This window comes from Protopterus annectens, chromosome 1.part0 (genome assembly GCF_019279795.1).
Source record: "Protopterus annectens isolate FY-2018-M chromosome 1.part0, PAN1.0, whole genome shotgun sequence".
NCBI lineage: Eukaryota > Metazoa > Chordata > Ceratodontiformes > Protopteridae > Protopterus > Protopterus annectens.
In genome coordinates this window covers 883794552-883811931 of record NC_056725.1, presented here as the reverse complement: position 1 = coordinate 883811931, position 17380 = coordinate 883794552, and the positions used below count along the sequence as shown (strand labels likewise).

Here is a 17380-nt window from a genome sequence, read left to right as displayed (position 1 = left end):
ACACACACACACACACACACACACACACACACACACACGTACACACACGTACACACACACACACACACGTTTCTTTTGCATGTCCATGCTGATTAGTAAGCACTAAAAAGACTTAGCATTACATATATCATTTATTAAATGATCAGTACTCAGAAAACTTGAGAAATAAGAACAGCTTTTATATTATGTGCAATAGTTTCATTATTTCATCAGTAAACATAGACATCTTGATACATATTAACAAAATTCCATTCTGACATACCTAGTACAAGCCTCAACATCAAGATGGTCCATATTGGCTGGATCATCTCGAACAGTAATGTTAAGGTTAAAAATATCTGTTGAACTGGTATCTCTACGTTTTCTGGATCCACTTGGCAGCGTAACTGTGTAAGATATATCAACCTACCAAAAACAAAAAAAAGAAGAGCTTATATTGACAAACAGCTAGATGCATAACAAAACAGGATTAAAAGGATTGACAACATGATTAACTTGATTTTTCCTACCATACTTTTGTTTGTAAATAGCTATTTTTGTCTGACAATCCTCTATTTGCATTACTGTGAATCTGTCTTGAAAAACTATAACATGCAAAATATTCAGATTTCTGCACCTTTCACAAGTAGAAAGCTTACTGCTGTTTTGGAAATAAATGTTCACAATAAAAAAGTGAATGAAACAGCAGATGTAAGTTCTCATATCTGTAGTTGTTCAGTTATGTAGATCACATTTGCAACAAAGTGTATAGATGAAAACTTCCCAGGATAGTGTTGTGTGTATAATAATAGTATAAAAGACAGGTAATTTTTTGTTATTAATAAAAGAAAAGCTGTGTATGCATTTCAGCACAAGAAGATCATCGGGTAAATTTAAATCTCATTTGAAGGCAATGCCAATACTAATAGCAGAGAAAGATCCTGGGGATGTATATGCAACAGTACTTGGCATAGTGCAAAGATTTCTAAAGAAAACAAGAGTTCATTTTCGGGGCAAGCTCATGTTTTCTTAGCTTTCTATACAGGAAGTACAGCTTTACATTTAAAGAGTGTCAGAATGGAGAACTAGAAAGTTGTTTATCCTCTTGAGAGTAAACCAATAACATAATAATGTTAACTTCATTACAGATAGAAAGAGAATGAGTGGAAGCAAAGAAAGAAACATACTCCTTAACATCATTAGTTACACTTTATTTACAAGATTCCATTTTATACTTGATGACAGAGACAGAAAGCAATGCAAAAAACCACAAGGTCAGCAATGGAAAATTACCAATACATCAAATGTAAATGTTAACTGTCCCAATATATTCTTGTTTGTCTATCTCTGGGTTATACATATGCAGAACATAAGGGCTGAAAACTATCATGGGAATATAAGGCAAAGCTTCTTGAAATCCTCATGGATCAATAGCCTACTAAAAACTTCTGAACGTGTGAACCTAGAAAAAATGTTTTTGCATAGACAGACAAGTTTGCTGCACCCTTCAGTGTATCTTAGTTAATATATTCCCAATATGAGGTTGTATAATATCAGGAAAAATGTCATGCCAATTTCTTGAGCTTCTGTGATCTCCGGATATAAATGTTCAATTTCTGATGCCTAACCTGATGACATACAACGTCCCACCTTGATAAGCATGTCTACCGCTCCCTGCCACTATTTGATCCTAGTTCAGCTTTGGCAAGAGGAACCATTTTTTTATTATTTTTTTTTTATATAAATGTTATGCTTCCCTGTAGTACGCTGGTCATCAGAGGCATTTAATTAACCAGCATGCACTTGTCAAAACTTGCAATAAGCCCTTAAGGTAATAACATCATTATAACCTTATAAAGAAAAAAATAAACAGCACACAATAAGGCCAAGGTGTTCACAGTACAAAAACCACAAAAAACATAAAAACCACCAACAAAGGCACCAGAGAGACTGAAAAGTTTGTTAGTGTAGTTACAATTTAATGTTCGCTATTCATCCCAAAGACTTCCTAAGAAATAATTTATTGCACTGAGAATACACATTTAAACCCTTCAAGAAAAACTTTTATCCAATCATATTATCTTTCTAATACATCAGTTAAGTAGATAATAATGCATAAAAGACATACTACAAAAATCTCATAACTTAAAAACATCAGGGTTTTTACCCCTGCATATTAGCTTTGGTAATTGTTCTATTTAAAAAAAAAACATTTGATATTCACCATATCATTTAAACCGGGGGCTAAATAAGAAACAAGCTTAATCTGCATTCCAGCTTATCTCTGTTCCACATAGCTTCTGTAGTCCCCTCCCTTTAGATCACGTTTAACAACTTCCAAAATTGAAAAAGTAAACTTCTTCCAGTTAGAACAAGTCAGGGAATGCTTGTAAAGGGCACTGTTACTATTTTTTTATTTTTATAGCATACAGATACTGCAATACCCTTTTCCTAGTGTATCTTGTGATGTGTTCAACATATCCAGCTTTTTATGTTGGTATGTCCACCAGAAGTTTAAGGAATGTATGCATGTATGTACCAAGTAAGTAACCTTGTCCTTTTCAAAATTCTTTCAACTACAAATTGGGCCAAAAGGCAAGACTAAATGCAATATATGAAATATATATCTCTATCTCATTTAATGTCTGTATCTATGTAAATATAGATATGGATGCATGCAAGGGTTCATAAATGTGGTCAAAATGGTGGTTAAGTCAATAGCTTTCCTGTTGACTTAATTTAGTTGACAGGAAGGCTGCTTGTCATTTGTGCAAGTTCGCAATAATATCAGGTTTGAGAATATGCCATTTCCCTAGCAATGAGTGATCTCAGAGTTAGAACATTCCAGTAACAACGGATGCACTGGGTTTTGACCAGCCTCCACTCTGCCCCTGTAAAAAACTTGCTTTTCGTATTGCGTGCTTAAAGGTTATTTCTTAGAGCATAAATATAGGTAATTGGTATGTTGACGTTCTACTGTTGATCTTTTTGCAGGTCAATATACTGAAGATATGATTATTTTATATCTAATATATACATATAAAAATACACATTTCTGGAACACTTTAGTTTATGAATCATCTATTAACATGAACCTTGATTTCTTCAATCTGGCATTTATTAATATCAGGTACCTGCAAATATTTTCTTCAAGTTTTGTAGAACTGAACAGCTTATTGTATCACTTCAATCATTTTTTTTTACTCTCAATGAAGAAATATAACTGCTATGCATTTAATTCAAATGTCTTTTGTCAACAAATGAGCTAAATGTTTGCACTGTTTGTTTCTAACTTCATTCTGATAAAATTTATTTTACAAATATAACAATTAAACAAACAAAAAACTACTAGCAGCAAAATTTAAAACTTGTAAATGAGTTAGCTTTCAAACCTTCCAGATTCGTTTTCACTCTCATTGAAAGCACACAAATATGAATATATAATGTAAACATCAAAACTAATTACATGATTAAAACCAACAAGTCAATCTTCTTCTCTTTGCACAAGCAAAATAATCAACTAAATTTCTTTTTTTCTTTTCTGGCCCCCCCCTCGGAACACCATTTTAGCGCCATGGCCCTCAGTATCTCACAGCCACACCAAGTCTACCACCTTATCTCCTACCCCCTCGACTTTCTCTGGTATTGTTGGGGCTGTACGTGGATCCTAAGAGAATCCTGGGGGCCTGGCCATTCTTTGCATCTGTCCTGGTGGGGAGTTCTTTTTACATGCTCTATCCACTCCCTGCCCCACCTCCCATGTTTGTCAATTACACATGAGGGCAGCTACCTTCATTGGGCCATACCTCCCTAAGGGGCCATCATAGACAAATGTCCTCCCACCTGGGACAGCAATGCCTATCCCTCTCTCCCTCCTCTCTTTCAACTGAGCTACTAATTAAATCTAGGTTGACTAGGCCATAGTCAGTGCTTCATCCCTCTATGCCCTCTTCTTTTATCTAGAGCAACATTAATGTAAGCTAGTGACCTAACCAATGTGAAAACCCTACACATATTGCCATTTCATTTCTTACATTAGTAGATGCTTACTATAAATTACATGCCATTCATAAGCACCTTATCTGTTGTAAGACTTCTAATTTAAAGAAGCACTTACCTTCAATCAAAGAAATTCCTGTAAAGTAAATTATTTAAGCTACTTTTCCTAACATCAATTTTTACAGTTATAAAGCATTTTAAAGTCTGTGCACATTGCTTACATCTCCAACTTTGTTTTACATTTTGCATAGCTATTAAACAGACTTGTTGTGTTTCAGGATGAAAAGCAGAATTTGTTTCAATTAAATTCTAACCAAGTTCAGATAGATCAACCTTTAACAGTCAATTACGCATCTCTTTTAATTCTATAACCAACAAAACTGACAAAGAGGCACAGAATGAACGTTCGTTCAGTATAAAAAATAAAATGTCCACTAAACAAACAAAATACTGAAAGAACGAACACGGCAGCATATACTAAATAAAAAATTCAAAGGATTTTTAATATATAAATCACAATAAGCGCTTTCATATAAAAATGCTTCCTCAAACCTTTATAATACATAAACCAAAGACATAATATATATATATATATATATATATATATATATATATATATATATATATATATATATATACAGTAAATGAATTCAAATAGACCAATAACCATTCATCACTAATTAATTGCCTAAATCAACTTAAAAGGGAAATACATAAAAACATATACATTTCATTCTAAACATGCTCTACTAAAACATATAAAAAATATATGTAAAATACATACAATTAAAATATATTAAAAATCCTTTGAATTTTTTATTTAGTATATGCTGCCGTGTTCGTTCTTTCAGTCTTTTAATTCTATACGCATTTATAAGTGAACTGTAGAAAATCACATACAGCATTTGCTGATTAGTTATTCTATAATACATCCCAAATGGATTTATTTTTTCTGCTTCACTGCTGGCACTAAAGTAATTTGATTCCGTACATATTATATAATTCATTCATTTTTTCCTGCCTTTGCTTAAAGTGATATCTGTCCATTTTTAAGTATGCTTTCACTTCCTCTTCCTTACATTACTCACTTCTATCAGGGCATTAGGACACCTACTAGCGAGTAGCTTTCTCTTTTTGTATAGCTTTATCATATTCTGACCTCAGAAATCTGGCATAAAGAATACATGCATATAAGCAGTGTGATAAATCTTAAAATGTTTAATATTAATAATTTGGTTAAATATACTGATTTTCTTTATCGGTTGCTTTGACTCTATCTTACCTCTACATCTCTAGGCATTACAATGTCTAAAATACAATGTCAGATTTATTCCACTACAGAGGGATATGCACAGGGTTCATAATTCTGTTTGGACATGATACAAGTTCTTCAATAGTCAAATCAACTGTTCTAATTATGTTCTGTTCTAATCATAAAAATGCAATTGACAATAAAACAACAAAACTTTACAATATTTTAACAATGATATTTCACAGAAATCACTCCTTATTTGCTAAACATGGTATGTCATATTATGGCACCATAGGGATACCCACAGTAGCCCAACTTTTCTGCAATTATTATTTTAGAAAATGAACTTTCCCAAAGATAAGCCCAATATAATAAAGGTATTACTGGATTTCAAACAAATATATAATTTGCAATTTCATATTCTACAACCCAAGCTCATGGGAAATGGTGTATCAGTGTATAATGCAGTGATAGCAACTGTAACAAACAAATCACCATTCTCAATATTTATGCCTTCTAGCTTCAACAAGAAATCCCTAGTGCTCTGAATAAAACCTTTTGTTTTTAGAAGTCAGGCAGTTCAGTGCAAAATCTAGGAAATTCTATGCAGCTTTCATAACATAGCACACTGTAGCTACTAGAAGGCTAAGTGAATGATACTGTAGGCATTTATAGGCTTCAGGTAACCCATATATATAAGGCTTATTAAAATACTTGCCAAACAAATGCAAGAAGAATCTCTCAGAAATTACATTATTAATAAGCACAAATGTATTGCTGGATATAGATAAATATAGATATAGACATGAATATATATATATATATATATATATATATATATATATATATATATATATAGATAGATAGATAAAGATATAGAGCTGTATTGTCTGTATATAGAAACTCATCATATGGAATGGCAAGTGATCAAACATAATTTGTTAATCACCAACCAAATGAAAATTGCAAAAAAACAAACAAACAAAAAGTGTTTTGTTTTCAGTGGGGCAAGGCACACCCTTTTCTAACTATATATAACAACTCCAACACTGCACTACAGTGGGAATTGGTAAATTTCTGATCCCCATCATTCCATGATCTTACACAGAAAAAAGCTGGCATGTGCAATAAGAAGATTCTTGATCAGCTGTACCATCTTTCCTTCTGTTCGACAAGTTGAGTTGTCCATGAATTATGCATCTTCCAGGCATATGCATATATGTTTATATATATGTCTGTCTATCTATCTATCTATCTATCTATCTATCTATCTATCTATCTATCAATTTTTTTTGCTTGCATGACAAGGCAAACAATTTTGATCACAAAAGAGCAATATCAATCAAATGCTTATGACATTTCACATCACAAAGTCAGCAAAATAGATATGTTTGTGGCAGTGGGGATCATGCCTCTTGTACCAGCTGATGTACTGACTGCACCCCTACTGCATCTCTGCTACATATAGTATTCCAAATGCACTGCATCTTGACAGAAGAATAAATTCCTATGTTATTGTACCTTCAGTATTGTATGGCAAAACCTAGAAATGTATTGGTTCATTCATTCATTTATTTATGTACATTTGTTTACTGGATTAGAACACTGATCAAACAATGACCAATTACAGACTCAGTCCAGGCTATATGATAATGTAACAAAAAATGTACAGTATACAAATAAGAATGGTTTACTAGAGTAGGAAAGCTAATAGTAGAGAGTAAGATGAAATAGGGGATTAGACTGCATGTGTAGTGGGTGTAAGAACTGATAAGACTGCACTATACCATAATTAGTTGGAAACACTGTAAGGAGACTGAGAATGAAAGTCTTTATCTGTTAATCACCCAAACTCGTGCTGAATAGGTGCCAGTGTCTCCTTTATGGGCCAAATCTTGTATACTTCTCAGAATGAATTCTCCAAACACTGTAGTTCATTCATTAAGGCTTTATTACACATTCACAATATTCAGATACTGTCTTCATTAACAGTGCTGATAAACAATTAGTATTCAAAGTTGCTGCACATCATATTCCGATTGTCCTGAACAACATAAACTAATATAGTCTTTATTTGACCTGTCTTCTGTACTCAGGCTCGAGTGTCTGTAATCTTTTCTGTAAATAACAGGTCAAATGAACTAGCTAATCTTAACCGACTTCCCTAACTGAATCTGAAGTATATTTAATAATACCAAAACCCTGTGATGCTGTACCCACACTCTTAGCCTTGGTTTCCAGGCTTAGCCTTAACTTAACATTTTATTAAAGAACATTCTGTAGCTGGCAAAATTGTATCTTTCCCTTGAGAAAAGAACATTCTGTCTGCACACTTTATGCCTATATATCCTTTCTAATAAACTGTTGACTAGCAAAGTTATCCTCTCTTTCTGCTTAACTGTCTTTTATGCATATTTTACCATTTAGCCTGTCTAATAACTACTTTAAAATGGAAGTTCCTAATCTAACAATGGATTTAAAGCAGTAATGGTGTGGTAAACTGAATCATAGTTTAGGGTGAATGACTTCATCAGATGGATCAGATGTATAAAGTAAAGGTACTACTTGCTGGAGATATTGGTTTATCTGACACGTCCTTTCAATAGACAGCTTCAAATTGTTTCATTATGTACTATTTGAACTGTGGCCTGAACAGGGGGTACTCAGTGTGATCACTTAAACCAGGAGGAAGTGACTGCTGTAGTTGTGGGGTCAGTACAGAGAAACAATGTCTGGTAGAGTACAATTTGAGAGAAGGGGTTTGCAGGGCAGGAACAGATCTGGCTTGCCTTCTTAGGTTGTGGGTTTTAGCACCAGTGAAAAGTTTGAATGAGGGAGGGCAAAGACTGTCAAATAGGAGTATTCTGAAGGGTAAGGAATCAAAAAGAAGAATATTTGATCTGGTCTGTACTGAAAGAGTAAGGCAGTGGTGTTCATTCCAGAGTGAGTAAGCTATGAATCAACATATTTTTTTTGGAGAGGGCCTGAGGCATGGCAGCATTTTTGGCAGAGGCTGATGCAAATAACAGGAGGCTATATTAGACCTGGGCAAGGAGGATGCCTTTTTCATACCAGAACTTGTTGAATGTGAAAGGAACTAAGATTTTTTTTGACCCAGAAGACTAGATTGTTGATCTGAGCTCTCTGCATTTCTATGTGATCATGGAAGTTTAGTGATTGGTCTAAACAGATCCCCAAATACCTAAAGGAGGTGTTGGTTTCAATGCGATTGTTAGAGCAGTCAAGGATATTAAAGCTTTGGGGGAATTTGGATAATCTTGTATGGATACCAAATAACATGGATTTGCTTTTTTTGTTTTGTTTTTGTTTTTTTGGCATTGAACAGTAGTTTATACGTTTTGCCAGTGCTGTAGCTGAAAAAGGTCCTTTTGAAATTGAATATCAATTGTATGATGTGAGGAATCAAACCTATAAATGACTAAATCATCTGCATAAAGAAGTTGTTGTAAGTGTGGTAGGTCTGGTGGAAGCTTGTTGATGAAGACAGAGAATAGAAGAAGTGTGAGAATGGAGCCCTGTGCAACTCTATAGTGATTGAGAGAACTGTTAGAGTAAGTTCTATTTTTTTACATTGAATAAAAGGTTAGATAGAAAGTTGTTGAACCATGCAGTCACATCAGCATTGACCACACTGTCTTATAGATAGACAAGTAGAAGTGGATGGCTGATCATGTCAAATGCACTGGTTAAGTCAATGAATAAAGCCACAGAAAGATTTCTTTTATCCTTATTAGTTAAGATATCAGTCAGGGACTACAGAGCAGTCATTGAGGTGCCGCCAGCCCAGAACACATGCTGTTTGAGGGGAAAGCCGGTTGTATATTTATAGGTAAGTGATAAGTTGGTTACACATCATATCACATTAGTGATGCATAAAACAGTGTCAGTTGTTAATGGTTCAGCAAACAGCCAGACACCAGACTCAACATGTTTGTTATGGTATCAGTGCAATAGTCTTTATTTAAGGAAACAAGCAACCCACTCTGTGCTGTTGCCTCAAAAAAAATCCACAGGCATGAAATGGTCCAAAATATTGGTAAAAACACAGGTTTATTACTCCAGCCAGTCAAAGCAGTAAAATAGCTTAAAAAACATACAGAAAGGACTGCTATATATAGCTATTTGTCAGGAATGTCATCATTTCTACATAGGTAAAACCAAAAGAACTTTTAGGAGGAGGATCTATGAGCATTTGTATGCTGTGAGAAAACATGATGAAAATAATGCTACATACAGGCATGTTAAAAATAATCCCAATCACTCTTTTTTTATTTGGTATTCTGGAGGTTACTGGTAGTAATACGAGAGGACGTAACTGGAAAAACAACTTGGAGAGGGTAGAAATGAGGTGGCAATTGAGACTTAATGCCACAGTAACCCCAGGCATCAATGACAATGTATCTATAAAACCTGAATTGAAACATAGGGCCACTATTTTGTACTAGAAAAGAACCCAGTTCAGTAACAACACTGTTATCATTCACAGAAACATTAAAATTTACTACACACCTTTTAACAGATTCTATGGGGTTAACATGACTTAAATTTTAATTAGTTAATTGTCAGTATAAAAGAGGGAGTGGGTTTTAGCAAACACAGTTCTGAAGAAGTCCTAGAGCAGGACGAAAGCGCTTGACTGTGTTGGATACACTACAGTTGTGTTCTATTTATTCTGTATGGTTTTTAAGCTATTTTACTGCTTTGACTGGCTAGAGTAATAAACCTGTGTTTTTACCAATATTTTGGATCATTTCATGCCTATGGATTTTTTTTTGAGGCAACAGCACAGAGTGGGTTGCTTGTTTCCTTGTGGCTTTTTCTCCACTCTGGTCACAGGTGGTTTGGTTTCTACAGTCCTTATTTAAGGTAACAATTTTGCTCAGTTACCTACTAGCTTCTCTACAATACTGTCATTGGCACATAAAGTAATAATATCTTTATACTATTCACTCCTGAAACTGTCAAACTGCTGAACCCTATCAGTTCTAATAATCTTAGTTGCCCTCACATACATAGTAATAAATAAACAGATGCAACTAATAGGGGTATGGCATCTGTTATTGTAGGAATGTAGCTGCTATTCTGTTTAGAACTACATGCACCATCAAACAATACCTTTACATTCAATTTTATCATGTATAAATTCATATGTAATCTAAATTAAGCTGTGTTTATGCACAAAATGAAAATCTTTAATTTATAACAACTCAGGTTTAGAGTAATGATAACCTAGATTTAATAAGCATCTTTTGAAATGTTTTGAATCATATCTGTTGCCTAACCATTGTTTTTTACCTTTCCTTCCTGTCCCAACTGACCTGTACAGTTCAAGATGTCAAGGAAATTTTTCACCATATCTTGACAATAAACTACTTAAGTCAAATGTGAAAGGGTATTGTTGTGTCATCACTACCCCAAAACCATTGTAATGAAGCAAAGTCATGACAAATTGAATTTGCTCTTGGTCCTGTCAGCACAGTCTAAATAAAATCAATATCAGAATTACAAACACTATTTCTATTTCCATCATTCTTATTCAAATATCCATATTTATAAGAGGTTACTATCCACTTTTTCTCGGGACCCAGAGTATAGTCTAAATCAACCTTAGATTAGATAGAGAATGTACAGAAAAGATAGATTGTTGGCTTTGATTTGTTAATGTTGGATTTTTTTATTATTTTCCTTTTGATTGTTAGTGCTGTACCTTTGATCAATACATGAGGTTGATATATATGTGAAATTAACCAATGGAAGCATCTTGTATATATTGTATATAATGTGTGAAGTTGTAATATGGTTGTGAAAAATAATAAAAAATGATTACTGAAAAAAAAAAACAAATATCCATATTTAGACACACAATTTCTTTAGCCCAGATGCAAAATTATTTGCTTTTAGAAATACATTGCTGAATCCCTCTTTTATTATTTATGGTTTTATAATAAGTTCCTAAACTCCTTTTGCAAAGCTTTTGAGAAAAAAAGAATATCTGAAAAATGGCTGTATTAAACTTAGTAAATATAAATCCACATTTTCAGCTATTCAGTCTTGCCTCACAATAATGAGTCTTGGAATATCAAATTGTTACCCACATATCCATGCTACCATATTATAGGCATGATTCTTTCAGCACCAAAAACGTTCATTGGGTAACTTACTATTAGTGGCAATCACTTAAAAATTGCAGACTCATTTTGTTAAAAAAGGTATTGGATGCACATTAAACACAAAAGTAAATGAGCCATTTGTATAATGCAGCAAGAAAAATGCATGACCAAATTAAACAAATTGAACAGTAAAAATACTAACCTTTAGAACCTGCCTGTTTCTCATTAGCTTAAAGTATAGATTTTACAAATTAATTTAACAATGTGTACAAAAGCTAACGCTCCAAGAAATAAAATGAAGAAAAATTCATTTTTAAATACACATGGGACACCAACTATGAAATTTGGCAATAAATGAAACTAATTCACATGGTATGCAATCACTGAATGTGTGTCATAGTGAAATACAATGCTACATCACTTTTTAGCAGAAACAATATATGATTTTCAAAAATGCAACAGGAAAAGCAAAGAATGTAATTAAAACAAAATAATTTTTCCTATCCTATGCACCTCCTATAGCCTAATGACTGACCTTGTCAAAAGCTTTTCCACATCAGAGCACTAGCCTTACATTTTTATTCTCTTTCAAAACCATGTTACATCCTTGTTTAACTTCTCTTCATTTTTATCTTTCCTCCCATCCATCCTTTTATCATAACTTTGACCCAATATTTTATAGCATAGTATTATAGTAGTCAATTTCTTTTTCTCCTACCCCATGTCTCTAGAATCTTCCATATCACTTCACGACTAACCTTGTCAGAACTGTTTATCATATCACATCCTTAGCTTTACTTCCTTATTGTCTTTCAAAACTAAAAACTTTTCTTCTATGATTTCATTCAAAATATTCTCCATCCTTTTCGTATTATTCTCATAAATATGTTATAACATGTATTTCCCAGTGATATCAATCTCATAGGTTCATAGGATGATACTAGATTATTGGTCCAGAGGCCCTTATAAGCATAGCCAAGAATTTTGCCCATGTTCCCACAAAGTCAGCACCTGTTTCCCCTGTCCAGCAGGGACACAGGTGGGATCCCAGGGGTATATTTTCTGTTTCCCATCCAGTTGTCCAGGTTCCTCTTAAAGAGGTTTAGTGAAGTACTCTGCTTGACATGGAGAGGGGGTCTATTCCACAGATGGGGGAGTTTTTGGGACACAAATCTATCCCACCAACAAGTTCTATTAATGTCACAGACCAGGTTAAGGCCTTGCATGTGGGTTGCATGAGTGGAGTTCGACTTACAGATATACAGCAACTCCATCACATCAGGGTCTGAGATGGCCCTTTATGCCAGACACAGGTCACCTCTGAGCAGTCTGTATGAGACTGAGCAGAAGGACAGACCTTTTATCCTATCTGTGTAGGATAGGTGTTTGAGACCCTGGATTTTCCTGGTCAGGGACCTCTGTGGTCTCTCCAACTGCTGCAAGGGCTTGGCAAGGTACATGCCGAAGGTGGCATTATACTCAATAATGGGTCTGATACGGAAGGAGTACAGGGATGTTATGATCTCCTTGTTCCTGGATGAAATACCCTTACTTAGGAGGTGGGCCATGCCTTCCATACAATGGAGGCAAAGTGGTGGACTGATTGCATGCTTAGTAAGTTGTTATTAATGTGATAATTAGTGGGGATACCACTTTCCCCAAAGGGGATAATGATGCATTTCTTGGCATTCAGTTTGAGGCCATGCTTCTGGTACCAGTCATTAGTTTGGTTAAGGCCCTCTTGGCAGATGTTCAAATCACTAGGGGAATTTAAGACAGTGCCCAGCTTGCAATCTCCAATTATTTATATATCTTTCATATAAACTTAATTACTCCATCACAAATCATGTCATGTATTATTCCTTTCCCCATCTATTCATTCAATATTAACTTCTTACTTCCATTCATCTCTTTATTATATTCATAACCTAATCCAGCTATTTTGGGTGTCAATTTTTCCCTTCTACATTTCATTGTTCCCAACATACTCAAAGAAACCTCTTTTTCTAGAGAATTTTTAACATTTTCAGTTTTTGTTTACAGTCCCTAATTCTTGTTTTGTCTTCCTTTTCATGCATTTTAACCACAAACCTTACCATAATTTCCATTATTAATTTCTATTTATACCTACTATTTCCTTCTTCATCAGTCATTGCATCCATTCTTCCATCTCTTATTTTTATCTTTTTCCCCTAAACAATTGCGAAACGTTCACCCTTTTCCTTTTAAAAAGAATGTTTGCCTAAAACGCATATCCATAACTTTTTCTCTATTTCTTTTGTACAGCCCTCTTTCTGTTTCTCTTATTCTATCATCACATTCCTCTATTTCCTTTTCCTCTTTGTTCTACTCTTTACCTTCTCTTTCCTCTATGGGGCAGTAGAAAATTGAAAAGGGAAAGAGCAAATCTCTGTCTGGAAGCCACATTTCCCTTGTGAGAGCACTTCTCTCACCAGATCTCATTGTCAGTTCCATTTCCAACACTAGTACGCCCTTTACCTCTCCTTGCTTGCTCACTCCTATAACTAGTCCATTATCCACTTAATTCCTCCTTTTGTTTGGGTTGCTGTTTGGTTCCATTTCCTAGTTATTGTTTTCTCACATGCTGTCATTAGCAAACCTACCAATTTCTTGTCTTCCTCTTAGCCTTTTGACTATATCTTAACATGTATATTTTGTAGACAATGTACTTATCTCTGGAAACAGTTATTCCACCAGTTGTTGAATCTGGACTCTAAAGTCCTCAAGGTCCAAAAAGTATGACTCCGTGATCCGTTACACCACCACAGATCTCATCTATATTAAGGAAGATCCTTGCCAATTTTATAGGGAATAAAAATACTTGTGGAGGCAACCCCAAGCAAATATTTGAAATGTATGTGTTTTAGTTGTATATCTTAGGAATTCTAGTATTCTTCTCCATTTCAACACCTACATATCTTTCTGTACTTCTATCTGTACTGTTTCTTTTGCCTCCCCATCCACTTACACTCCCCTTCCTGTAGCTTATCAGTCCTGAAGTGTGCCTTCCCTCCTCCAGTCTATAGTCGGTTCTGTTTTGGGAGTCTCTCCTCTACTATATACCCCTTCTGTATCTTACTCCATCTGTTTAATACCTGTTGATATTCTCAGGCTAAAATGCCTCCTATCTGGTATTCTTCTTTTATTTCCCCCACTATATATTATGGGTTTACTTGAAAATATCACATACATACTTTGTCAAATCTCACTTCATCCAGCCAACTTCATAAAGTTTCATTATATCGAACTCCTGGAACAATGAAAATGGACCCAGACAAAGGAACCACCAGAGCAAAGCCGCAAACTGTGAAACAAAAACCTGCTAAGTGGAGGGCTTCTCCCCTTACCCCACTAACCAAATATACCAACTCCAAGATTGCACTACAGTGGAGGAAGAGCAAGGTTCACCATGGTGTCCAAGTGGTTCCTTTCCCTGGGTCTGTTTTTGTCATTCCAGGAGTTCATTATAATGAGATTTGATGAAGTCAGTTCAATGAAATGAGATTTAACAAAGTAAGTATTGATATGCTGAAGTAGATCCCCTATTTTATATCATAGCTGCCCTGCCTCTGCCATTAGTTTGGCAGTACTTTGTTGTTGGGGTATGTGCTATCTCCCAGCTATTTCCATGTTTGTTTGCCCTATTTCCTCCTCTTCCTGTATTAAACCTACCCCTTTTTTCCTGTCTTCCATATCTCCCCCATCATTCTATCCCACATTCCTCAGTGCCAATCCTCCATTTATATGTCCTTTACCTCAACTATATTACTCTTCCAGCTTCTTTCTTCCTTTTAGTGTCAAGGAGATTCTCTTGTTTTTTCACCTCGATGATGCTATTGTCCTCACTTATGATTGATTACTCTTATTCAGTGGAGGCTGAAAGTTTAGTCTTTACACAAATGTGGTCTCTTCATCGTCCTGTTTCTTGCTATGCTTGTTTCTATCATAAATCTATGGCTTTATTATTTGTGTTGTTCTTCGTCTTCTTCTTCTTCCTCCTCTTCTATACCACTCCTGCACCCTTTGCTAGTCTCTTCTGTCCCACTTGTAACAATGTCCCATCCATCGCCTCTCAAACGAACTTTTGCTTTTTTTGTTTCTATATTCTAAGCTCTGTTTATAGTATGCATTCCTTTAACTTTAGGGGCACGTTCTCTTCTGTGATTGATTACGCTGACATGCCTAAATCGCCTGTACATGCTCTCCTATTTCTTATGTCACTCCGACTCGCCTTTTTCTCCTCAACCCTGCCCTCTTTCATACATATCAATATATTCGTTCTCATGCTATTCGTATGCTTATTTGTACATTTTCTCCCTTTTCAACCAAGTGATATGAATAGCACTTTCATAATGAAGTGATCCATTTTTTTCCTTCCATACATTGTCCGGGTCTATATTATAACATCGAAATCTACAAAGATCAAATGTTATAATACTGAACCCTAAACACTAAAATCTGAAAACATCGAACAGTCAGAATAGCAAATTTTTTCCCAGGGAAAAAATGTGCTATTCCGAGAAACATACATACAACACAAACACACACAACAATCAGCAATACACACACATACACTTAGAATCCTACACCTAAACCTAAACTAAACTTTACATACACTATTAGCTATCCACTTACCTTAACCCAACCCTAACCCTAAGGTCCGTCACTATTGCACACTCACCTCACCCGCACCCTAACCCTAACTCACCTAACCCGCCCTCTAACCCTAACCTACACACAACCGCACACTTACCTGACCCGCACCCTAACCCTAACTCACCTAACCTGCCCCCTAACCCTAACCTACACCCAATCGCACAGTTACCTGACCCGCGCCCTAACATCCACACAACCGCACACTTACCTGACCCGCTCCCTATCCCTAACTCTCCTAACCCGCCCCCTAACCTACACACAATCGCACACTTACCTGAACCTGACCCGTAATGTTCCAACATATCGAAAGCCAAAAACAGTGAAGCCACAGCAACGGCCCAGCAAATTCTTTCCTGGGGAAAGAATTTGATGTCCTGCACCTTCGCTGTTTTCAGCATTCAAAATTATGGGGTCGATATTATAACATTAGATCTTTGTAGATTTCGATGTTATAATATAGACCCACATTGTCCATGCCTAAATCTGTGGTGTGCTATGTCTTTACACCCCCTTATGCTACATACGATTCCTGTCGGTGAGCCATTTGGCATATAAAGGACCTCTACTTTGTTTAAATGGAAACAATGAAAGCTATGACTCACCTCTTATAGACAGGGTATAAGAGAGACAAAAAATAAATGAGGGGGAGCAAGCCACACCATCCAAGTAAAGATGATGAAACAGCAAAGGAGGAGAAAACACCATTCAACCCCAGCCATGTGTGAAAACATTTTGCCAACATACTGTCACTTTTTATACTTCTTTTTGCAAACTTATGCTGTCCTGTTTAAAGATCAGTAAGTCACTTTCTTATTGTCCATCTTTACCTAATTTCCTTATTCATGCTTCTCTAATCATCTCTGCTTTTTTCTTTATTGTTTTGTGTCTCCTTGGGTCTACTTTGAAATCCCAATGCCCAGAATACTGGCGTTCAAAATCTCGAGACAAAAATCATGAAGTTGCAAAAACCTGAACGTCGGCGTTTTACCATACTAAGTAAACAGTTGGCCACTTCAAAATGGAATGCACACCAATGCCAACATGTCCTTTTCTCCACTGTACTGTGATCCCGGATTTGGTATATTAATTTAGGAGGGTGGGGGGTGCAGCCCCCCCCACATTGGGGGTGTTTGGGGGGCATATGCCCCCACTTAGGTAGATTTTACTTACCTCAGCATGTTTTCCATTTAGAATTGGCCAAGTGCTTTCTTACCATGGTAAAATGCTAATGTTTGCGTTTCCACGACCTCTTGATTTTCGTCTCGGGATTTTCATCTTTAGTAATGTGGTCTATGGGATTTAGAAGTAGACCCACCTCCTTAACAATGGGTAAACACCTCAT

The 17380-nt window shown here is 35.5% G+C and overlaps 1 protein-coding gene across 2 annotated transcripts in view; it reads right to left on the bottom strand.

The window, feature by feature from the left end:
* LOC122795620 (CD109 antigen-like) overlaps window positions 1-17380 on the bottom strand; it is a 647366-nt gene that overhangs the window by 95370 nt on the left and 534616 nt on the right. For both annotated transcript variants that reach the window (XM_044063888.1, XM_044063895.1), the window contains one exon: window positions 263-405. In XM_044063888.1, coding sequence (XP_043919823.1) covers window positions 263-405 — 143 coding nt within the window. The remainder of the gene's footprint in view (window positions 1-262; window positions 406-17380) is intronic.